The sequence below is a fragment of the Grampus griseus genome (assembly GCF_964374135.1).
Source record: "Grampus griseus genome assembly, chromosome: 11".
In the NCBI taxonomy this organism is placed as follows: Eukaryota; Metazoa; Chordata; class Mammalia; order Artiodactyla; family Delphinidae; genus Grampus; species Grampus griseus.
This window is the reverse complement of record NC_139005.1, coordinates 50907084-50932950: the sequence shown is the minus strand read 5'-3', so window position 1 is coordinate 50932950 and position 25867 is coordinate 50907084. Positions and strand designations below refer to the sequence as shown.

The window sequence follows — 25867 nt, the reverse complement described above, 5'->3', positions numbered from 1 at the left end:
GGGGAAAGACAGATGAAAATATACGTGTTTAAATACACTATGACTAAAGTGTATAAAATAAAAATAACAAAGAGAAAGGTAAAAACTAAGTGAGCAGTGGGGTAGTGTTTCAAGCAGTGGACATACCTATGAGCTGGGTTTATGGTGTTTCTTAAATGTTTGAGGATTTGTAATTAATCTGAATGACAAAGTACATCAATTCAGATTCTTTAGCAGAAGTTGCATTAACGTAGCCTTCATTCTGATGTTTTAAGGAAGTCTAATATAGTGTGGGTAGTACGGCCAAGCCTAGGAGCAGCTCTGGTCGGAAGCCCTTTCGTTAGCACGAACCCGAGATGACTAGAACCTGACAGAGGCGTGAATTAACCCACCACGGGTGAAAATCAGACATGGGGGTGAGAGATAAACCTTTACCCACCTGAGGCTTCTACTCTATAAACCACTTACTGGAGTTGGTTTAAAAGCAATGAGGACCACAGACTCCTTGTTGTGAGAGCCAGCACAGTTCCAGGCCCAAGGCTCACCTCGCCGCGCGCCTCAGGCCCCAGCCGAGCCCCGGCCAGATGTTAGGACAAGAACTACTGGCGTCACGGAAACGTGACGTCACCAGCACTCACGCAGTCTAACAGGGAGGGGCCTCTCAGCTCACCTCAGAACGCCGTCAGCTCCACGGAGCAGCGAGCGGGCCGCCTCGCGCTCTGCCCTGAGGGTCCGAATAGTCAGAGCTGCGGGAACCGAAGCGCCGGAGTCGCTCAGGAGCTAAGAAGCGGCCATCCCTCTCCCGCCTTGACCCTTAACCGCGTCCTCTCTAAGGCCCAGGCGCGGTGCAGACGGCCGCGCGCTCACGAGCCCGCCGCTTGCGGCGGTCACGCGCACGCACGCTCGTGCGCCCGTTCCCTGAGAACCCGGAAGTGCGAGGGAGAGGCGAGCCACGTGGGTGGAGCTGGAGCGCAGCTCGCATGGGGGAGTCTATCCCGCTGGCAGCCCCGGTCCCGGTGGAACAGGCGGTGCTGGAGACGTTCTTCTCTCACCTGGGTATCTTCTCTTACGACAAGGCCAAGGACAATGTGGAGAAGGAACGAGAGGCCAACAAGAGCGCGGGGGGCAGCTGGCTGTCGCTGCTGGCGGCCTTGGCCCACCTGGCCGCGGCAGAGAAGGTCTATCACAGCCTCACCTACCTGGGGCAGAAACTAGGTACCTCCGCCCCGCCCCCCGTGCCCCTTGAGGAAGGAAAGGGAGTATATTCCCCCATCGGCAATGGCTTGGGTTCCCTGTCTCTGTCACTCTTAGCCGCAGGCTCAACTCCGCACTCCCAGGTCTCCTCCCACCGATCCCGTCCTTCCCTCGGCTTCCACAAACCCCGCCCACCGGCCTCCGCGGCAGATAGATTGGCCGTCCGGGTGGATGTTGTTAGCAGGGCTGTGCTTCAAACCGATGGCAGTATCCATTTTGCTTATGCATGGATTGGTGCCATAAATGAGAAGTTAAACTCTATGTCCTCGCTCTCTAACCAGTGACACTGCGGCGAGAGGAGCAAAACTTGGCAATACAACCTAGTTAGAATTCATGAACACTATTGTCTGGCTTCTGAAGGCCCCAGAGAGTTACAGATGGAGTCCTACCCCCTCTTCCTAGACCCACGATAAATATCTAATGAATGAAGAGAAAAATGAATGCTGGACAGGAAAGGCAAGAAATATGCCTAACACTAACAAGAGGGGCCTTACAGGGAAAATGGTAAACACTCTTATCATCCCATGATAAATCTTGCCCCTGAAAATAAGATGCAGGAGCTGATTAAGCTGATTTTCACTAGTAGAAACAATTAGTATGAGTAAATCAGAAGGAAATAATATATGTGAAAGCCAAGGGCTATACATACGAAGTATTACCACTTAAAATAACCAATATTATGAATCCCAGAGCTTTTAGAGTTGTTTTAGTACTTTGGCGTATTTTAGACCCTTTAATATCAGAGGCACAGGGTCTGGTATGAATGAAGGACACATAACAGTATAAAATAGAAGTGTACAATTGAGTGCAGATTCCAGTTTGAGTTTCTCCCCCCCAGTTTCCTTATATTGCCTGAAGGTGACCATGTACATCTTGCTTTCAGTAAACACTCAAGGGGCAGGGCTTTCTGAGATCTTAACTGTGCTTTAGCTTTTCAAACAATAACTTGTTATTTAGTGTGTTGACTTATTGGCAACAACTAGTCAGATAGTTTCACCTTGTGTAATTTTTCCTCCCTTTCTTACAGTGGCACTTCTCAGAAATTTACAGTTGCTCTTGCAGTGTTATAATTCCCCTTTCTACAGATTGGCAAATTGTGTGCATGCAGTTGTGCGGGTAGGTGACAGAGCCTCTACCAGAATAACTACATTTGAACTGTCAGATTGTGTTTGTGTCCAAATGATTTATAAAAATTGTAGATGTAGTATAATTTACAGTTATATATTAAATAATTTACATATTATTATGTATATATGAAAATGGGGAGGATTCTGGCTGTAAAATTGAAGGTGGGTAATTTTCTTGCAGTTTTAGTGTTTTTAGATTCCCCCACCTCATGAAGAATGGTGATTGATCCCAGTGCCATGTTTCTTATGTTTTTTTTCTTTTAGTTCACCTATGAGGATTTGATAACCTGTGGTCTCGCTCCCCAGAAAAATATATATGTAATACAATTTTGCATGTAATCTGAAAGGGTTCACTTGGATTTCCTAAAGCCTATGTATAGACCTCAGTTAAGAAATCTACTCTAGTTTAAGTTGTATGTGCCTGGTTTTAGGTGCCTGGCTGTGCCTAAGAACATGCACAAGCCCATCACTGTCTCTGACTTGGGTTCTCTGAAGTGGCTCTTATTATGTAAAGCGATTAGTTCTGCACAGACCCCAGCTTGCATGGGTGAGCCTGAGGGCTGTGCTTTGAAATTGATCCACGGAGCAATTTACACTGTGAAACATGCTCAGGCGCTGTTTAGGCTCCCAGCTGATCTGTCACTTCGGTGTAAATGTTCTGAAAATGGCATGTTTAATGTCACATAGCTTACTCTCGTGTACAGTAAATGTAGGTTCCAGATGTAAATTTTTAGCTTTGCAATTACCTTACCGTTTTTTGATACTGGAATGTTTGTGATATCAACGTGCTTACAATATGACTTCATGATTATTGAGTTGACTCTCCATTTTCTTAAAAACTTGGGAAAATTTTTGTGTTGCTACTTAAAACAGTCCCATGTTCGTCAACTACTTTGCTATTTAGAACATTTATATGGTTTTCTTTAAAAAGCAAAACAAAAAGTTTATGTGTATTTTTTAAACATGTAGAAAGCACGGTTTTAAAAAGTGAGTCTTTTTGACTTCACTTTTGTGACTGGTGTTTATTGGAGACCTTGGCAGTGAATCCTGATTATAGATGCAAGTGTGGGACTTTAGACAAAGAACAGACCTGACAGGGAGCCTTCTGTTCCTGTCTTGGCTCAGCTGAAAAACTTTGGGTCAACCCTTATCTTGGAGCCCTCTGTTTACTTTGAGGGGAGAATATATCTATTTGGGGAAAGATCAGTGATTAAAGTATGCTGACTCAATACCTGCAGAGGACTTTAGAAGGTCATACTTTTCTCCCCTTTGTTTCATTGCTGGAGAGTTTCCTCAACATCTGGTGGCTGGAAGATACCATGGTAGAAAATGACTTAACTTGAGAACTGATGTTTAAAGAGTATCATTAGCAAGAAGTTGTGGAATAAAATATTCAATTAGAAGTGCAAAACTTTAATATACTCATTGCTTGAAATTTCATGATGTGAGATAGACTGTTGAAATCTTGAAAAATAATGAGCATTCATAAAACGAGACTTCTATGGAAACAATTCAAAATAATCATATTTTGTAAATTCAAAAAGCTGAGACAAGAAGTCTGGTGTCTCTGATTCCTTATTTCCCAGCATGAAGGAAGGCCACTCCCCATTGGATATTCCTAACCAGGGTAGTCACCAAGTAGGCTTGTGCTCCTGAGAGCTTTGAGAAGAGAGACATGTTTAAAACAAATGCGTTGGTGGTCTCTCCCTTCCTTAAAGTGTCAGGTAACTTGGTTTCACATAGTAGTAATGGATGTTTATTGATAAGCTTTAAAAGGTATTCTTTATATTTATATGGTGTTTCCACACCCCCAGGTAAGGGTAATCTAATGAAGGAAGGTATCCCTTTTTCACTCAGAGTTAAAATTTTCACCAAGTTCACCTTGTTTAACAGCAGAAGTGAGTACACAGTTAAGGTCACCTAGCTATCTATCAAATAGCTAGCTATTCTTTTTACAGTACTTGAAGCTCCCAATTTACCACAGAGTTGCAGAAGCCCAACTCTGTAGTATTGAGAGCTTCTTTTATCAGTTATAAACGGAAGGGGAAGGGATTAGCAGTATTGATTACGTGCTTTGCTCCAGGTGTGTTACATACCAAATGTTATTTCATTGTGTCTTTTTAGTTTCATGTTAAAACAACAACTAAGGCTCAAAGTGGCTAAGGTTAAGTCCCGTGCACATCACACAGCTTGTAAATTTGGAAGCTGGGATTTGGAACCAAGTCTTTCAGACTCCCAGAGCTTTTAAATTTTACTTGGTACTCTTGCTACCTTCGTAACCTAAGAGATTTTGTCTTAGACCTGGGTGCAGAGGTCCATTTATTTCATACCATCACTTTACAAAATCTGCAAAGCTAGACTTAATATGGGTGGAGAGGAAAGGCAAACCTTCCTGGATACAGTCCTGTATGGGATGTTGGTGTCAGGGTCAATCCACCTTCATATGGTTTTTGCTGCTATTAGTAGGAGAAATGATGTGAATGCTAGTCAATCTGGGCAGTATATTGGAGAAAACACTTTTTCAGTATCAGCAGTTTGCCTGTGAAATCAGTAGTAGTAGGGTGACCAACCCTATAGGTTTACCCGGAGTTGAGGGGGTTTTCAGGACATGGGACTAAGGGTTTCCTGAGAAGCTAGACTTTCAGTACTAAAACCTGGAAAGTCATGGGTAAACTGGGACAAGGTGGTTGCCATAGTGGTAAGGGATATAAGATTCATTTCTTGAAATACAAACTGGTCAATGAATTGTGAAATGTTTCATTCATTAAGAGGACATTTTACAAATGCCTTGATAAGTAATTTATACTCCTAATTGGTATGTTTAGAATAGTAACTCATTCATTAAAGCATTCTATGAATATCAACAGAAAATTTAAAATGTCATTCATCTCTGAGAGTTTTATATATTCCTAAGAATTACTGTTTTAAACCTGCCCTGTTTCTTTTTGTTCTCCTAATGTTTTACCTCTGACCTTTGGTGGGGTACAGAATTGCTTAAGAAAACATCTATGAAGCTGGCCCCATAATTATTAGAAGCATAGTTGATCATGTATTAATACAGAAGTAAAGAAATAATGTCTATGCCATTTGAACCTTTTTGGTTGTTGAAAACAATGTATGTGGCCTTACTTTTTGGCTGATTTCCTTTGGAAACCCTGAGTTACAACATGAGTTACAGCAGCAGTTATTTATAATTGCTTCCTACTGTTTTTGTTTTTTTTTCTATTTTCTTTTCTTTCTTTATTTTTGGCTGCTTTGGGTCTTCATTGCTGCGCATGGGCTTTCTCTAGTTGCGGCGAGCTGGGACTATTCTTCGATGCGGTGTGCGGGCTTCTCATTGCAGTGGCTTCTCTTGTTGCGGAGTATGGGCTCTAGGCGCGTGGGCTTCAGTAGTTGTGGCCCGCGGGCTCTAGAGCGCAGGCTCAGTAGCTGTGGCACACAGGCTTAGTTGGTCCGCGGCATGTGGGATCTTCCTGGACCAGGGATCAAACCCATGTTCCCTGCGTTAGCAGGCGTATTCTTAACCACTGTGCAACCAGAGAAGTCCCACTTCCTATTCTTAATAATTCACAATATGGTGCTTATTATGACAAAGACTGTACTGTCAACCTTGTTAAGAGTACTAAGAGTCCCTTTGTTCCCCTGGGATCCCAGTAGTCTGTGTTTTCCATTTTCTCATACAGCTTGAAAGGAAAACGCAACTCCAAAGCAGAAATAACATTTTCTGATTTACCAGGAATAATAACAGTGTTTCATAATTCGGTGTTCTCTTTTGTTTTAAATATCTTTATGTGGAAGGAGGACTTTTTAGATCCAGGTTGATGTCACTTGCAAGGTTAATCATCCTCTGAATTAGATCTGAATCCTCATTGAAGTGGGCTGGGGGAATATTGGTGCATGAATAAGGAAATTTTTTTTTGAATTTTATTTGTTTTTTTATATAGCAGGTTCTTATTAGTTATCCATTTTATACATATTGTGTATATATGTCAATCCCAATCTCCCAATTCATCACACCACCCCCCGCCACTTTCCTCCCTTGGTGTCCATACGTTTGTTCTCTACATCTGTGACTCAATTTCTGCCCTGCAAACTGGTTCATCTGTACCATTTTTCTAGGTTCCACATATATGCATTAATATACGGTATTTGTTTTTCTCTTTCTGACTTACTTCACTCTGTATGACAGTCTCTAGATCCATCCACATCTCTACAAATGACCCAATTTTGTTCCTTTTTATGGCTGAGTAATATTCCATTGTATATATGTACCACATCTTCTTTATCCATTCGTCTGTCGATGGGCATTTAGGTTGCTTCCATGTCCTGGCTATTGTAAGTAGTGCTGCAATGAACATTGGGGTGCATGTATGTTTTTGAATTATGGTTTTCTCTGGGTATATGCCCAGTAGTGGGATTGCTGGGTCATATGGTAATTCTATTTTCAGTTTTTTAAGGAACCTCCATACTGTTCTCCATAGTGGCTGTATCAGTTTACATTCCCACCAGCAGTGCAAGAGGGTTCCCTTTTCTCCACACCCTCTCCAGCATTTGTTGTTTGTAGATTTTCTGATGATGCCCATTCTAACTGGTGTGAGGTGATACCTCACAGTCGTTTTGATTTGCATTTCTCTAATAATTAGTGACATTGAGCAGCTTTTCATGTGCTTCTTGCCCATCTGTATGTCTTCTTCGTAGAAATGTCTATTTAAGTCTTCTGCCCATTTTTGGATTGGGTTGTTTGTTTTTTTCATATTGAGCTGCATGAGCTGTTTATATATTTTGGAGATTAATCCTTTGTCCATTGATTCATTTGCAAATATTTTCTCCCATTCTGAGGGTTGTCTTTTCATCTTGTTTGTAGTTTCCTTTGCTTTGCAAAAGCTTTTAAGTTTCATTAGGTCCCATTTGTTATTTTTGTTTTTATTTCCATTACTCTAGGAGGTGGATCAAAGCAGATCTTGCTGTGATTTATGTCAAAGAGTGTTCTTCCTATGTTTTCCTCTAAGAGTTTTATAGTGTCCGGTCTTACATTTAGTTCTCAGATCCATTTTGAGTTTATTTTTTATTTATTTATTTATTTTGCAGTATGCGGGCCTCTCACTGCCGTGGCCTCCCCCACTGTGGAGCACAGGTTCCGGACGCGCAGGCTCAGCGGCCATAGCTCATGGGCCCAGCCGCTTCGCGGCATGTGGGATCCTCCCAGACCGGGGCACGAACCCGTGTCCCCTGCATCGGCAGGCATTCCCTCAACCACTGCGCCACCAGGGAAGCCCTGAGTTTATTTTTGTGTATGGTGTTAGGGAGTGTTCTAATTTCATTCTTTTACATGTAGCTGTCCAGTTTTCCCAGCACCACTTATTGAAGAGACTGTCATTTCTCCATTGTATATCCTTGCCTCCTTTGTCATAGATTAGTTGACCATAGGTGCATGGATTTATCTCTGTGCTTTCTATCTTGTTCCATTGATCTATATTTCTGTTTTTGTGCCAGTACCATATTGGCTTGATTACTGTAGCTTTGTAGTATAGTCTGAAGTTAGGGAGTCTGATTCCTCCAGCTCCGTTTTTTTTCCCTCAAGACCGCTTTAGCTATTTGGGGTCTTTTGTGTCTCCATACAAATTTTAAGCATTTTTCTTGTAGTGCTGTAAAAAATGCCATTGGTAAGTTGATAAGGATTGCATTGATCTGTAGATTGCTTTGGGTAGTATAGTCATTTTCACAATATTGATTCTTCCAATCCAAGAACATGGTATATCTCTCCATCTGTTTGTATAATCTTTAATTTCTTTTATCAGTGTCTTATAGTTTTCTGCATATAGGTCTTTTGTCTCCCTAGGTAGGTTTATTCCTAGGTATTTTATTCTTTTTGTTGCAGTGGTAAATGGGAGTGTTTCCTTAATTTCTCTTTCAGATTTTTCATCATTAGTATATAGGAATGCAAGAGATTTCTGTGCATTAATTTTGTATCCTGCAACTTTACAAAATTCATTGATTAGCTCGAGTAGCTTTCTGGTGGCATCTTTAGAATTCTCTCTATATAGTATCATGTCATCTGCAAACAGTGACAGTTTTACTTCTTCTTTTCCGATTTGCATTACTTTTATTTCTTTTTCTTCTCTGAATGCCATGGCCAAGACTTCCAAAACTATGTTGAATAATAGTGGCAAGAGTGGGCATCCTTGTCTTCTTCCTGATCTTAGAGGAAATGCTTTCAGTTTTTCACCATTGAGAATGATGTTTACTGTGGGTTTGTCGTATATGGCCTTTATTACGTTGAGGTAGGTTCCCTCTATGCCCACTTTCTGGAGAGTTTTTATCATAAATCGGTGTTGAATTTTGTCAAAAGCTTTTTCTGCATCTATTCAGATGATCATATGGTTTTTATTCTTCAGTTTGTTAATATGGTGTATCACATTGATTAATTTGCGTATATTGAAGAATCCTTGCATCCTTGGGATAAATCCCACTTGATCATGGTGTATGATCCTTTTAATGTGTTGTTGGATTCTGTTTGCTAGTATTTTGTTGAGGATTTTTACGTCTATATTCATCAGTGATATTGGTCTGTAATTTTCTTTTCTTGTAGTATCTTTGTCTAGTTTTGGTATCAGGGTGATGGTGGCCTCATAGAATGAGTTTGGGAGTGTTCCCTCCTCTGCAATGTTTTGGAAGAGTTTGAGAAGGATGGGTGTTAGCTCTTCTCTAAATGTTTGATAGAATTCACCTGTGAAGCCATCTGGTCCTGGACTTTTGTTTGTTGGAAGATTTTTAATCACAGTTTCAATTTCATTTTTAATCACAGTTTCAATTTCATTACTTGTGATTGGTCTGTTCATATTTTCTATTTCTTCCTGGTTCAGTCTTGGAAGGTTATACCTTTCTAAGAATTTGTCCATTTCTTCCAGGTTGTCCATTTTATTGGCATAGAGTTTCTTGTAGAAATCTCTTAGGATGCTTTGTATTTCTGCAGTGTCTGTTGTAACTTCTCCATTTTCATTTCTAATTTTATTGATTTGAGTCCTCTCTCTCTTTTTCTTGATGAGTCTGGCTAATGGTATATCAATTTTATTTATTTTCTTAAAGAACCAGCTTTTAGTTTTATTGATCTTTGATATTGTTTTCTTTGTTTCTATTTCATTTATTCCTGCTCTGATCTTTATGATTTCTTTCCTTCTACTAACTTTGGGTTTTGTTTGTTCTTCTTTGTCCAGTTCCTTTAGGTGTAAGGTTAGATTGTTTATTTCAGATGTTTGTTGTTTCTTGAGGTAGGATTGTATTGCTATAATCTTCCCTCTTAGAACTGCTTTTGCTGCATCCCATAGGTTTTGGATTGTCATGTTTTCATTGTCATTTGTCTCTAGGTATTTTTTCATTTCGTCTTTGATTTCTTCAGTGATCTCTTTGTTATTCAGTAACATATCATTTAGCTTCCATGTGTTTGCGTTTTTTACGTTTTTTTCCCTGTAATTGATTTCTAATCTCATAGCGTTGGGGTCAGAAAAGATGCTTGATATGATTTCAATTTTCTTAAATTTACTGAGGCTTGATTTGTGACCCAAGATGTGATCTATCCTGGAGCATGTTCCGTGTGCACTTGAGAAGAAAGTGTAGTCTGCTATATTTGGATGGAATGTCCTTTAAATATCAATTAAGTCTATTTGGTCTGTTGTGTCATTTACAGCTTGTGTTTCCCTTATTAATTTTCTGTTTGGATGATCTGTCTGTTGGTGTAAGTGAGGTGTTAAAGTCCCCCACTATTATTGTGTTACTGTCCATTTCCTCTTTTATAGCTGTTAGCAGTTGCCTTATGTATTGAGGTGCTCCTATGTTGGATGCATATATATTTATAACTGTTATATCTTCTTGTTGCATTGATCCCTTGATCATTATGTAGTGTCCTTCCTTGTCTCTTGTAATATTCTTTATTTTAAAGTCTATTTTATCTGATATGAGTATTGCTACTCCAGCTTTCTTTTGATTTCCATTTGCATGGAATATTTTTTTCCATCCCCTCACTTTCAGTCTGTATGTGTCCCTAGGTGTGAAGTGGGTCTCTTGTAGACAGCATATATATAGGTCTTGTTTTTGTATCCATTCAGCGAGCCTGTGTCTGTTGGTTGGACAGGCTCCAACCAAATGGTTAATCCATTCATGTTTAAGGTAATTGTCGATATATATGTTCCTATGACCATTTTCTTAATTGTTTTGGGTTTGTTTTTGTAGCTCCTTTTCTTCTCTTGTGTTTCCTACTTAGAGAAGTTCTTTTAGCATTTGTTGTAGAGCTGGTTTGGTGGTACTGAATTCTCTTAGCTTTTGCTTGTCTGTAAAGCTTTTGATTTCTCCATCGAATCTGAATGAGATCCTTGCCGGGTAGAGTAATCTTGGTTGTAGGTTCTTCCCTTTCATCACTTTAAGTATATCATGCCACTCCCTTCTGGCTTGTAGAGTTTCTGCTGAGAAATCAGCTGTTAACCTTATGGGAGTTCACTTGTGTGTTATTTGTCGTTTTCCCCTTGCTGCTTTCAGTAATTTTTCTTTGTCTTTAATTTTTGCCAATTTGATTACTCTGTGTCTTGGTGTGTTTCTCCTTGGGTTTATCCTGTATGGGACTCCCTGCCCTTCCCAGACTTGGGTGGCTATTTCCTTTCCCATGCTAGGGAAGTTTTCGACTATAATCTCTTCAAATATTTTCTCGGGTTGTTTCTTTCTCTCTCCTCCTTCTGGGACCCCTATGATGCAAATGTTGTTACACTTAACGTTGTCCCAGAGGTCTCTTAGGCTGTCTTCATTTCTTTTCATTCTTTTGTCTTTAGTCTGTTCCGTAGCAGTGAATTCCACCATTCTGTCTTCCAGGTCACTTATCTGTTCTTCTGCGTCAGTTGTTCTGCTATTGATTCCTTCTAGTGTATTTTTCATTTCAGTTGTTGCATTGTTCATCTCTGTTTGTTTGTTCTTTAATTCCTCTAGGTCTTTGTTAAACATTTTTTGCATCTTCTCGATCTTTGCCTCCATTCTTTTCCAAGGTCCTGGATCATCTTCACTATCATTATTCTGAATTCTTTTTTCTGGAAGGTTGCCTATCTGTACTTCATTTAGTTGTTTTTCTAGGGTTTTATCTTGTTCTTTCATCTGGTACATGGCCCTCTGCTTTTTCATCTTGTCTATCTTTCTGTGAATGTGGTTTTTGTTCCACAGGCTGCAGGATTGTAGTTCTTGTAGTAGTTCTTCTGCTGTCTGCCCTCTGGTGGATGAAGCTATCTGAGAAGGACTGGTGGTGGGTAGAGCTGGCTGTTGCTCTGGTGGGTAGAACTCAGTAAAACTTTAATCCGCTTGTCTGCTGATGGGTGGGGCTGGGTTCCCTCCCTGTTGGTTGTTTGGCCTGAGGTGACCCAACACTGGAGCCTATCCGGGCTCTTTGGTGGGGCTAATGGCGGACTTTGGGAGTGCTCACCCCAAGGAGTACTTCCCAGAACTTCTGCTGCCAGTGTCCTTGTCCTCACGGTGAGACACAGCCACCCCCACCTCTGCAGGAGACCCTCCAACACTAACAGGTAGGTGTGGTTAAGTCTCCTACGGGGTCACTGCTCCTTCCCCTGGGTCCCGATGCGCACACTACTTTGTGTGTGCCCTCCAAGAGTGGAGGCTCTGTTTCCTCAGTCCTGTCGAAGTCCTGCAATCAAATCCCACCAGCTTTCAAAGTCTGATTCTCTAGGAATTCCTCCTCCCGTTGCCAGATCCCCAGGTTGGGAAGCCTGACGTGGGGCTCAGAACCTTCACTCCAGTGGGTGGACTTCTGTGGTATGTGTTCTCCAGTTTGTGAGTCACCCACCCAGCGGTTATGGGGTTTGATTTTATTGTGATTGCGCTCCTCCTACCATCTCACTGTGGCTTCTCCTTTGTCTTTGGATGTGGGGTATCTTTTTTGGTGAGTTCCAGTGTCTTCCTGTCGATGATTGTTCAGCAGTTAAATGTGATTCTGGTGCTCTCACAAGAGGAAGTGAGAGCATATCCTTCTAGTCCACCATCTTGAACCAATCTCCTGGGTAAGGAAATTATACACAGGTCCACCACTACACTGAGTTGTACCAGCGTTAATTTACTCTACAGTGAAATTATGAATCACAAGATATTTAAATCCAAATCATAGAAGTCAGAGAACATGGTAGATGAAAACTCATTGAGCTCAGCAGTTTAGATTCTTTCCTTTTGGATGCTGAGAGGTGTTTTGTACTTGCAGTTTCTGTACCTTACCTGTCATGTGCTTATGTCATTTGTCTACCAGGGGGCCAGTCGTTCTTCAGCAGGAAGGACTCCATCCGCACCATCTACACTTCCCTGCATAATGAGCTAAAGAAGGTGGTGACTGGCCGTGGTGCCCTAGGGGGGACTGCACCTCACGTGGAAGAGCTCCTTTCCCACCTGTCCGAGCAGCTCTGCTTCTTTGTTCAGGCTCGGATGGAGATCGCAGACTTCTATGAGAAGATGTACACCCTCAGCACACAGAAGTTCATCAATGCCGAAGAGCTCGTTGGCCTTTTAGACACCATCCTCAAGAAATACAGCTCCAGGTCAGTGTAGGGGAGGAGGGAGGGAGGAGTGTGGAAGCCTCACAATCCCACACAGAGTCTCCGTCTTCCCCACACCCCTGCGGAAATCTGTGATGGAATAACTGTGAAGGAGAAATAGTTGTGTTACATTTTATACACGTTAATTAATCAACAGGTATGCATTAGACATCTTCTTTGGGCTTAGTTAACACTATACTGGATGGATGCTTCTCTGAGCAGTAGCAAAAGGTCGAAAATGAAGTAATCCTTAAAAGTTGTATTGTAACTGGTTTTTCTGCTTATGAAAGAATTCACACAACAACAAAAGAATTGTATATCACATAGTGTGACTTTTTAGTAAACCACTATTCAAATAAATGTCCCTTTCAAAGTCATCACCTTGGTGAGTTATCCACTTGATTCCTCTGATGGAGCCATTACTTAACATGTGTAGGGAACTCCTTTATAATTGCTTTCAGCACCTGTCGCATAGTTTTGATTTTGTCTTAAACTTCTTTGGTGGAGGCAGGCATCTGTGCTTTAGAGCAGGGCATGTTTTTTTGGTAGTCAAAAAAGATATTTGTAGCCAGTTTAATTTTTTTTAAAAAGATGTTGATCAACTGGAAAAAATTTTTTGAAGGAAATTGCTGCTTATGAAGTGAGACTCGTTATAATGTATTGCTCACTGCCTGGCCCAAAAAGCAGTTCCAAAAGAATTTGAGTAGTGTTGTGAACATCATTGACTGTGAATGACTCAGTTTTATTTTTGGGTCCTTGGAGCCTGGCTTAGAGCCTTGCCCATAGTAGGTGCTCAGTAATTTTATGATGAATTAAATGGAAAGTGATGCTAATCATTAGAGAAATGCAAGTCAAAACTGCAGTGAGGTATCACCTCACACCAGTCAGAATGGCCATCATCAAAAAATCTACAAACAATAAATGCTGGAGAGGGTGTGGAGAAAAGGGAACCCTCTTGCACTGTTGGTGGGAATGTAAATTGATACAGCCACTATGGAGAACAGTATGGAGGTTCCTTAGAAAACTAAAAATAGAACTCCCATATGACCCAGCAATCCCACTACTGGGCATATACCCTGAGAAAACCATAGTTCAAAAAGAGTCATGTACCAAAATGTTCACTGCAGCTCTATTTACAATAGCCCAGAGATGGAAACAACCTAAGTGTCCATCGACAGATGAATGGATAAAGAAGATGTGGCACATATATACAATGGAATATTACTCAGCCATAAAAAGAAACGAAATTGAGTTATTTGTAGTGAGGTGGATGGACCTGGAGTCTGTCATACAAAGTGAAGTAAGTCAGAAAGAGAAAAACAAATACTGTATGCTAACACATGTATATGGAATCTAAAAAAAAAAAGAAAAAAAAAGGTCCCATCCTGCCTAAAGGCAGGATGGGAATAAAGATGCAGACCTACTAGAGGATGGACTTGAGGACACGGGGAGGGGGAAGGGGAAGCTGGGACGAAGTGAGAGAGTGGCATGGACATATATACACTACCAAATGTAAAATAGATAGTGGGAAGCAGCCGCATAGCACAGGGAGATCAGCTCGGTGCTTTGTGGCCACCTAGAGGGGTGGGATAGGGAGGGTGGGAGGCAGACACAAGAGGGAAGAGATATGGGGATGTGTGTATATGTATAGCTGATTCACTTTGTTATACAGCAGAAACTAACACACCATTGTAAAGCAATTATACTGCAATAAAGATGTTAAAAACAAAAAAACCCAAAAAGAGTCATGTACCACAATGTTCATTGTAACACTGTTTACAATAACCAGGACATGGAAGCAACCTAAGTGTCCATCGACAGATGAATGGATAAAGAAGATGTGGCACATATATACATTGGAGTATTACTCAGCCATAAAACGAAACGAAATTGAGTTATTTGTAGTGAGGTGGATGGACCTAGAGTCTGTCGTACAGAGTGAAGTAAGTCAGAAAGAGAAAAACAAATACTGTATGCTAACACATATGTATGGAATCTAAAAAAACAAATAGTTCTGATGAACCTAGGGCAGGACAGGAATAATGACACAGATGTAGAGAATGGACTCGAGGACACAGGGAGGAAGAAGGGTAAGCTGGGACGAAGTGAGAGAGTAACATTTACATGTATACACTACCAAATGTAAAATAGATGGCTAGTGGGAAGCAGCTGCATAGCACAAGGAGATCAGCTCGGTGCTTTATGACCACCTAGAGGGGTGGGATAGGGAGGGTGGGAGGGAGACACAAGAGGGAGGAGATATGGGGACATATGTATATGTATAGCTGATTCACTTTGTTATACAGCAGAAACTAACACAACATTGTAAAGCAATTAAACTCCAATAAAGACGTTTAAAAAAATAAAAATAAATAAATGGAAAGTGATGACTTTGAAAGATACCACTCCTTTGGATATATGAGTTCAGATATGTTTGCCTAAAAAAGAAAGGCAGATATATTCATTTATATTCCCAAATTAAGCCTACTACTCATCTGATTAATGGACTGGGGGAAGTAGGCTAAGTGGAGAGATTAAAAGAGACTTCACAGAGGAAGGTGGAATCTGAGAAGACTTTCAAGGGCGGGTAGGATTTTGAAAGAAAAGGCAGGTAGAAAGCATAGGTTCTTCCATATCTGTGACTCCACATCCAGAGATTCAAAGTATTGAATATACTACCTACTAAAATATGTTACCTCCTAAAATATATTACATACATTTTGTAATATATTTTACATGTGTATATAAGTGGACCTGTGCAGTTCAAACCCATGTATGTCATTCAAGGGTCAGCTGTATTCTAAATTTTTATTTATTTTTAGTAGGTAATATATTAACATGGCTCAAAATTTATGAAGTACAAAAAAATGCAGTAGTGAAAAGTCTACCTTCTGCCCCTGTTCCTTAGCTACTTAATTTCTTTCCTAGGAGTCAATGAATGTTAACAAGTTCTGTCATTCTCAAGAGATAGTTTATGCATATAAATACACACATTTCCTTTTTTTAAACAAATTTTACATGTTTACAGATTTTTTTTATCTTTGGAAATTTTCTTTTATTTCTCCCTCACATCTGATTAGTATATGTTTTCTTTCAATAAAATAATTTTTTTTAAACCAAAAACTACAGTACAATTGGAGCTGTGATTCTCAAGAGGAAGAGATCTTATGTGGTGATTCCCAAATGCTAACGTGAAAGTGTTTTGCTGAACCATTTTGGGAGCTTAAGAAAAATACCGTTACCTGAGCCCTTCTTCTTTCCCAAGAGAGTAACATTCAGTGATTTGGGGTTGGGTGCCTAGAAACCTGTCTGTTTTAAAAGTTCCCTGTGATACTGATACATAAGCCTGCAAGAAAAATGGGATAAATAAGGAAAAGATGCCAACATTAGGATATACTGGTTATTGAACCTTACCAATGTGTGTGCAAGTGCCTATGTGTATGTTGTGTCATAGTAAAGAATGGTTATTACTATATAATTGTTTTTATTTTATTAGATTTGTGACCTATCATCTTTGAACCTTCTTTGAAACATCCCACTTCTCAGAGGCCTGGGAATTTCTTCCATTGCAGTAGCAAAAGCCCAGGTTTCATTCTTGAAGATCTTAGGGCAGTACTTAGCAGTACCCCTTATCCTGCTGAGTGGATACTGATGGAGCTGGCTGTAAATCACATATGGTCAATAGGTGTTTTCAGCTATTGTCTCCATCCTCCACCAATGCTACCTTTGTCTACTTAATAGGGAATTAATGATCACAGACACATCCTAGCCTAAAAATTATCTACAGTAGAGGCTTTGGGTTAATTTGAACAACATAAATCTTTAGAATTTCTGAAAAGTTGAAATTCTGTATACTATATTCATTTTCTTTGGGAAGTGAAATTATTTTAGATATAAATTAACATGATTTGCCCTTTGCTTTCAGAGATGAAGGGGATTCATATTTTGTTTTTCTCCTCTGGAAGCCAGGTGTGCTCAGAGTAGAATGGTGTTAAAGGTTTCCTCTTTTGGCAAACTTATTACATCATTAAGCAAATGTAAATTGGTTAAGAATCACAGTCATTTGTGATGCTGCATTTCAAATTGAATAATTAACATTAATCATTTGAGTTTTCATTGTGTGCCCTTTAGAAGAAAAAACATGGATTAACTCATGCAGGGTCAGGGTGTCTACTATTCCTTGAATACTTTTGAGAAGAAGTAGAACTTGGGTTTTTATTTCCAAGGAATTATCAGTGGAACATTTTTTGATTCAGTAGAATTTGTTTTGAATTTATTTACCTGTTTTGTACAGTGGACATAAAAGAAAATTCTGGCTTATCTTTCTGTTTCATGGTTAAAACAATTATAAATGCAATTTAATATATACTCTCCTAAATCAAGAACTTTTAATTGAAGTATAGTTGATACACAGTATTATATAAGTTTCAGGTGTACCGTATAGTGATTCACAATTTTTAAATGTTATACTCCATTTATAGTTATTATGAAACATTGGCTGTATTCCCTGTGTTGTATCATATATCCCTTTTTTTTTTTTTTTGGCCATGCTGCGCAGCACACAGGATCCTAGTTCCTTGACCAGGGATCAAACCCATGCCCCCTGCAGTAGAAGCACAGAGTCTTAACCACTGGACTGCCAGGGAAGTCCCATATATCCTTGTAGCTTATTTTAAATATAATAGTTTGTACCTCTTAATCCTCTCCCCCTATATTGCCCCTCTCCCTTCCCTCTCCCCACTGGAAACCACTAGCTTTACAACATGATTTTTAAGAAATAATTCTTTTAGAGAAGTCAGCAATTATTCATTCTAGACAGCTTTTAAAAATCCATCTGGTGTGGCAATAATATTCTATTAAATGATTTTTATTCTTTAATCATAATTTTATAGCTAGGATTTAAAGAGCATTTTTTTAAAAACTGAGTTACATAAATTTCTGTTTGCATTTTAGGAAGCACATTTTTTTTGATCTGAATGCTTCAAATGACAGAATTCTCACCAAGGGCAGAACAGTGATTTATTTAGTCTTTATGCCCTTTTTCCTTCAAAAAAAAAGATTCATGATGATAAGACTGTTAATGAAACAGTTAGTTGCATGTGTGTAGTTCAACAAGGTTAACTGTGGCCCACTGAAAATTTCGTAAGCAAAACCAGCAATAGTACGATTTCTGTAGGACGCATTCTACTCTAGGTATTTGACTCGCCTAGATCTTAACAGTGGAGACTCAAGGGTTTCTGTGATCTTGCCCCAGCCCAACTTTTCAAATTACCTAAGGCCCATCAAATGCCTTAAATTGCACTAAAACTCCTAGTAAAAAGGAAGCAGCTTCAAAGAGAAAACTTTGAGGATTTTAAGCAGAAGCCAAAAAAAACAGTCCATAATCTAATGTATTCCCCATAAGGAAATTTGCCATTTCCTACCTTGGTTCCTGTTACTTAGTTTGCTTAGAATGTCCTCCAATTTGTAGGGGAGGAAAAAATATCTTTTTCCTTTACTCTTCTAAGTATCTCAGCTGAGGGCCCTTTAACAAAAGACAGATTAGCAAGAGAAAAGCATACAAATGTATTTTAATATAGGTTTTATGTGGCATGGAGCCTTCTAAGGAAATGAAGACCCAAAGAAGTTGTTAAACCTGTGTTTTTATGCTAGATGTGATGAAGAGTGAGAGTTGTGGAAAAATGTGCTAGGATGAAAAAAGGTATGAGCTAAATGTACTAAACTGGGGGAAACAGCAAGGCCCGTTCAGATTTCTCTCTGTGACCTTATGTCTTTGGAGATAAAGATGCTCATTTCCTCAGGGTACAGGGAGGGAAACCTCTTACATGAGGGTTTTATGATCTGCTTCAGGAGAGGGTCAGAAAGTCCTTCCTGCATATGTCATTTCTCAATGTTACCTGCATATGTCATTTGTCAAATTCATTCAGCTTAAAATAGTCAGTATACCAAGATGCCATATTTTGGGGTAGCGTGTTCTGAACCTCGTCAAGTTCTATCATGTGTCAATTAGCTGTTGCCACAATTATTTTGTATAAGAGACTACCCCCAAAATCACACTTTCGGGCTTGCAGGTCAATTGGGAGTTGTCTGACGTAGGCTGGGCTTAACTGGGTAGCTCTGCTGAACACTGTTGGTCTCATTGGGCTTGGCTTACTGCTGTGAGTTTTGGGCTTAGTCAGCTACACGTGTGTTCGTTCTGAGCCCAAGGTTAGAGGGGAAGCAGCTACCCGGTGATGACGCCCAAGTGCCAGAGAACAAGCCCAATCAAGCTCATTTCAAGCCTTTGCTTGCATCAGACCTGTTAACATCCCTTTGGCCAAAGCAAGTCACATAGCCCGATCCATGGTCCAGGGGTGGGAAAGTACACTCTACCTCTGGTGGGAGAGGCCGCAAAATCACACAGCAAAGGGTGTGGAATCAGGGGTGGTTAAGAACTGGGGCCAGAAATTTAAGCTCTCATCTTCACGTGGCTAAATCCTACCTGTTCTTTAAGCTTTAAGACTCAATTGAAATCCTGTCTCCTCTATGACCTGCACCATCTTTCAACCAAAAGGAATTGCTCCTTTTTCTAAACTGTTAGTTGATTTGTACCCCTCGTAAGAGATGTATTACTTCCTGCTTATAGCCATTATAAATACCTCCTTCTACCAGGGGAGGTCCTGTAGGGCAAACCTTTGTCTAATTCATCTTTATATCTTCAATGTAATTATATCTAAAAACTAGTAAAGTGATTGTTTTAAATGAGATTATGGATTTTTAAAATGTGGTGAAATATACATAACATTTACTTCTTTAACCATTTTTAAGTGTAAGTTTTTGTGTGTTTTTTGGGTTTTTTTTGATTTTTTAAAATTTTATTGTTTTGTTGTAATAAAACATAATATAAAATTTATCACCTTAACCATTGTAAGTGTGCAGTTGAGTGGCATTAAGTACATTCACAATGTTGTGCAACCATCACCACCATCCATTTCCAGAATTTTTTTTTAATCATCCAAACAGAAACTCTGTACCCATTCAGCAATAACGGCCTATTCTCCCCTCAGCCTCTGGTAACCTCCATTCTAATTTCTGTCCCTGTGAAATTGCCTCTTCGGTGTCTCTCATACAAGTGGAATCACGTGACATCAGTCCTCTTGTGTCAGGCTGATTTCACTTAGCATAATGTTTCCAAGGTTCATCCACGTTGTAGCATGCATCAGTACTTTGTGTTTTTTTTTAATGGCTGCATAACGTTTTGTTGCTTAAGTGTACAGTTTTGTGACATTCATATATTCACATTGTACTACAGTTTTATTTTTAATTGGTCTTCTGACTTCTCACATGCATGGGACCTGCATACTTCTTTTGGAAGGAACTCCTTGATGGGGATTTGTGAAGGAGGGAGTGCGTGCTGGAGCTCCCTTCCTCTCTCTCTCTTTTTCTGTCTTTTTGGCTTTTTTTGGAGCAGATGTTCTCTGCAAATAGTTGTCAATTTATTCTGTATTCAGGCTCTTTCAAGCTGTATGTTTTTGGATTACAACAATTTAACAGATCCCACTACGGGGTGAGATGTGAATAGGTATGAGGCACAGAGTGGGAATGGGAAAATGATACAACATAATGCTAATCTCAGGGTCTTGGCAGAATAACATTAGCATGAATTTTTAGCTCTTCTTACGGATGAAAAGTAGCTTCGGCATTCACATTCATCCTAATAAATGTTGAACATTTAAACACTTTTCCGTATATGTATACAGAAGAGCTTGTGCAGAATTCTTTCTAAAGGTTTGTACAGAGAAGAGAATTCATATTCTTTCAAGAGAACATTGGATATAAATGATGATTTCCAGCTGGAAGCAGAAACATCACTTTGAGTATTGTTATTTGTGGTAGAATGAAACCATTTTCCTCTTATTAACAGTCTTACTGTGTTCATAGCTCCTTGGCAGATTTTCGTGGTATCCATGATTGTAGAATCTGGTGATACTTAAGGCTCATTAAGTGTCAAGTTGCCTAAAGGCTAAGGTGGTAGGAGCATTTCTCAGAATGCAAAGATTCTGAGACATGCTATAGTGTGTGTGTGTGTGTGTGTGTGTGTGTGTGTGTGTGTGTGAGAGAGAGAGAGAGAGAGAGAGAGAGATAGGCTTTCTTTTTCTTTTTTTACGAATTTATTTATTTTTGGCTATGCTGGGTCCTTGCCACTGCGCGGGCCCTCTCCAGCTGTGACGAGTGGGGCGCCACTCCTCGCTGCGGTACGCGGGCCTCCCATCGTGGCGCCTCCCCCCACCGCGGAGCAGGGGCTCCAGGCGCACGGGCCTCAGTAGTTGTGGCTCCCGGGCTCCAGGGCGCAGGCTCATTAGCTGTGGCGCACGGGCTCAGCCGCTCCGCGGCATGTGGGATCCTCCCAAACCAGGGCTTGAACCCATGTCCCCCGCATTGGCAGGCGGACCCCCAACCACTGTGCCACCAGGGAAGTCCCATGTTAGGCTTTCTTAACGTTTACTTCAAAGCATGTAATGTTTGAAGAGTCCAAATTAGTTAATTAATTGAGTACATGAGCTAGAGGATTTGAGATCTGGTTTATCTTTCTGATTCTTTGAGTGTATTATTAGGCTACACCTCCCACCCATGTTTTAGCTTCCGTATCTTGAAGGATGTTGATTGTAAAATATCAGTAATAGAAAAAAAAATGTGTTATTGTTATGTGACTAGCTACATCCTATTTATCACATGACAATCAGTTTCTATCATATAATATCCAACCTAGTTTGGGCTCTCTTAATCATAATCCCATTTGTTTAAATAGATTTTTTAAAACTCTAGATATACTTGTGATGATTTTTTTTTTCTAATTGTTTAATTGATAACCAGGATTTTCCTTTTCAACCAGGGCCAAAACAGATGTGTAAGAATCTTCTGTCTCATTGACAGTGAAGCAATTAAATTACATGGGCTCAGGCCTGTAAATCATCTCCCATGGTGCCTGGGGCATATGATATGTTTGGGAAATGCTAGATCTTGCCCACACCTTCAAAATGGGATCACTTGCTAAGATAATTCCTGAAACCTCTGCAGATGCTTTGGAACTTGAGGAAGAGTGTAAGGGCTTCATGTAGGCTCCTTGAGAAGGAGGTGCATCAGACCAGGCAGACACTGAAACTCCCTGGGCATTTCTCAGAAGAAAAAGATGAGCAAGAAAGTTCTAAGTGGTCCATACAGAAAGGACTCTCCTCATCCAGTCCTTTGCCACACTTGATATTAGCCAAAAGGCTGAGAAGCGATAACCATTCCATCTCATTGTTACAGAACCTCATTTAGGTCATAAACAACAGGGTCAATGAGGCAGAAACTAGGATTCAAATCTTAACATAGTTACCACATTTACCGAGTTTCTACTACGTGCTGCGTGTTTGAGAGATGGAGTAAAGGAAGAACGCAGCTTTTACTTCCCCTCAGAAGGGGCTCAAAGCAAGGGTGACCCTGTGTCCCAGTTTGTCTGATAAGTTATACGATTAAGCTACAAAGGGGAAGACAGGTATTAAGAAACTAGAGGATATAATTAGAGGGCCTGACCTAGTCTGGGGGAGGACAAAGAAGACATTTTGAAGGAAGTGACTCTGAAGAGGAGACCTGAAGTAGAAGTGTTGATGGAAAAGGCTCAGGCTGTCACTGGCCTCAGGGTCTTTGCACGTGCCCGTTATCCCCTCTGCCGGGGAGAGAGGACCTTCCCACAGCCTGTCCCCTTCCCCTTCAATTTACTAGACAAGTGAAGTAAAAAATGTTTTACAAACAGCAGGTAGCAGTCCATGAGTCATAAAATTAAGTTAGTGAGTAGTAATCTAATTAAAATATATATATTGGGCTTCCCTGGTGGCGCAGTGGTTGAGAGTCTGCCTGCCGATGCAGGGGACACGGGTTTGTGCCCCGGTCCGGGAAGACCCCACATGCCACGGAGCAGCTGGGCCCGTGAGCCATGGCCACTGAGCCTGCGGGTCTGGAGCCTGTGCTCTGCCAACGGGAGAGGCCACAACAGTGAGAGGCCCGCGTACCGCCAAAAAAAAAAAAATATATATATATATATAGTTAAATATCAAGAGTACATTGTGCATAGTAAGGGTAAATGTGAAATTTTAAAACCTTTTATCTATCGATGTATGCACTTCATCACAATATAAAGTATTTCTTACTGTAGATCATGGTCAAAATTTTTTAAAAAAATTTTGTCTAGAACAAATAGAAATGAAATCATGCTATTAGCCTAACCTTCTCTGGTATACCATTGCATTTCTAGTTATTTAATGTATGGAGAAAGTGAGAAGAATGAGAATGTGGCTCAAGCTGAGGAGGGACCAGGTTTTTCGAGGCCTCGTAAGCCTTTTTAAGGATTTTAGATTTTATCCTGAGATAAATGGAAAGTGGTTGAAGTATAAGATTTTTTAAATTTAGCCACGATTTTTTTTTTTGCGGTACGCGGGCCTCTCACTGTTGTGGCCTCTCCCGTTGCGGGGCACAGGCTCCGGACGCACAGGCTCAGCGGCCATGGCTCACGGGCCCAGCTGCTCTGCGGCATGTGGGATCTTCCCGGACCGGGGCACGAACCCGTGTCCCCTGCATCGGCAGGCGGACTCTCAACCGCTGTGCCACCAGGGAAGCCCCACAATTTTGTTTTTAACTGTGATTAAATATGAAGGGAATTTGAGAACTAGAAGTAAGGGCTTTGTGATAAATGTTCTATTCCTTTATTTTTTGGCTGTTTTGTTGCTGTGTGTGGGCTTTCTTTAGTTGGGGCGAGCCGGGGCTACTCTTTGTTGTGGGGCGTGGGCTTCTCACTGTGGTGGCTTCTCTTGTTGTGGAGCACGGGCTGTAAGCGCGTGGGCTTCAGTAGTTGTGGCACGCAGGCTCAGTAGTTCTGGCTCTTGGGCTCTAGAGCGCAGGCTCAGTAGTTGTGGTGCACGGGCTTAGTTGCTCCGTGGCATGTGGGATCTTCCCGGACCAGGGCTCGAACCTGTGTCCCCTGCATTGGCAGGTGGATTCTTAACTACTGTGCCACCAGGGAAGCCCTATTCCTTTAATAAACATTTATGGATTGTATACTGTTTCAGTTGGTTTATAGTCTCTACTCTCATCTGCAAAATAGGTTTCGTAATACCTTTTGGAGTTACTGTGAACATTAAATAAGTTGATATGTGTTATGTACACATTTAAGAGATGTTTTAGTGACCTTTTATTTGCCTCTTTAGGACCACACCCTGAAAATAGGTTGCCTTGTTTTGTCATACAATTCCCAGAATAAATAAAATAAGTTAAGAAAGACCTATAGTGGGAATTCTCTGGTGGTCCAGTGGCTAAGACTCGGTGCTTTCACTGCTGTGGGCCCGGGTTTGAACACTGGTCAGGGAACTAAGATCCCACGAGCCATGAGGCGTGGCCAAAAACAAACAAACAAAACAAAACAAAACACCTTGGGGTTTTTTGTAAGCTGTAAGAAAGACTTACAGCTAATTCAGTTTCTCTGTATTTGAACAGAAGGTAGTGGCTATTCTCATTTTTTGTTTTTTTTAATGTCAGGCTATTTCCACAGGAGACTACGGTGCTGACATAATTCTGAGATGGCGAAGTTATATCAGAATGACCTTTTAAATAAATCAACATGGAATCTTTCCATCTTTCCTTCCCCCGCCCCCAAACATAGTATTAGTCTGACCACACTGTGTTTTTTTGAGGATAGAAAGTGTCACTGTGGGGTCACATTTCCACTCATTTCTGTTAATTCCCCTTCCCCCTTTAGATTTCACCACCCCATCCTCAGTCCTCTGGAAAGCAGTTTCCAGCTGGAGGTCGACGTACTGAGTCATCTCCTGAAGGCCCAGGCTCAGGTCTCCGAGTGGAAGTTCCTCCCGTCTCTGGTTAACTTACACAGCGCTCACACCAAGCTGCAGACTTGGGGCCAGATCTTTGAAAAGCAACGGGAGACCAAGAAACATCTGTTTGGAGGGCAGTCCCAGAAGGCCATTCAGCCCCCACACCTTTTCCTTTGGCTGCTGAAACTCAAAAACATGCTTCTTGCCAAATTTAGCTTCTACTTTCACGAGGCACTGAGCCGACAAACGACTGCTTCAGAAATGAAAACGCTGACTGCAAAAGCCAACCCAGACCTCTTTGGAAAGATTTCCAGCTTTATCAGGAAATACGACGCTGCCAACGTGTCCTTAATCTTTGACAACCAGGGTTCCGAGAGCTTTCAGGGTCATGGCTACCACCACCCCCATTCCTACAGAGAGGCCCCAAAGGGCGTGGATCAGTATCCAGCCGTGGTATCTCTGCCCAGCGACAGGCCTGTCCTGCACTGGCCCAATGTCATCATGATCATGACAGACCGCACGTCCGACCTGAACAGCTTGGAGAAAGTGGTCCACTTCTATGATGACAAAGTTCAGAGCACCTACTTCCTTACCCGCCCAGAACCCCACTTTACCATTGTTGTCATTTTCGAGTCAAAGAAATCTGAAAGAGACTCCCACTTTATTTCCTTCCTTAGTGAGATCTCACTTGCCCTTAAGAACCCCAAGGTTTTTGCTAGTCTGAAACCTGGATCCAAAGGTTAGCAGGTGATTTGTGTGAAAGGCTTTCAAGACTGGAAATTGTGTTCTTAATTGCTCTAACGATCTACAGTGGTCTGTGATTAGAGTTTCCATCCACCTGTGCTGCTTTCAGATCTAAATTAAAGACACATTCTCCCTAATTGTGTTGCACCCTTTATAAGCAGTTAAGGCCAGCTCAGTTACATATCCAAAGAGTAAGCGAGGTGGACGTGGCTGCCGGTCTCCGTGGTACAGCAAGGTATTTTCGGCGTTTTCTCCTGTATTTCATGTAGATTAATATTTATTGGCCTTTGATTTTTCTTTCTAGATGTTTTATATTATTCTAAACGTTGTGTTTCAGTGCAATTTCAAATGC

At 40.9% G+C, this 25867-nt stretch overlaps 1 protein-coding gene across 2 annotated transcripts; it reads left to right on the top strand.

The window, feature by feature from the left end:
* Window positions 1-959: 959 nt before the first annotated feature.
* Window positions 960-25867, top strand: KICS2 (KICSTOR subunit 2; the record flags this gene model as incomplete). Of its 2 annotated transcripts, none has more annotated exons than XM_082666483.1 (3): window positions 960-1035; window positions 12646-12931; window positions 24699-25867. In XM_082666483.1, the coding sequence occupies 3 exons, from the start codon at window positions 960-962 to the stop codon at window positions 25513-25515; spliced, it is 1179 nt and encodes a 392-aa protein (XP_082522609.1). In that variant the 3' UTR covers window positions 25516-25867. The 2 variants fall into 2 exon arrangements, with proteins under 2 accessions (XP_082522609.1, XP_082522608.1); XM_082666482.1 differs by having other exon boundaries at window positions 960-1194.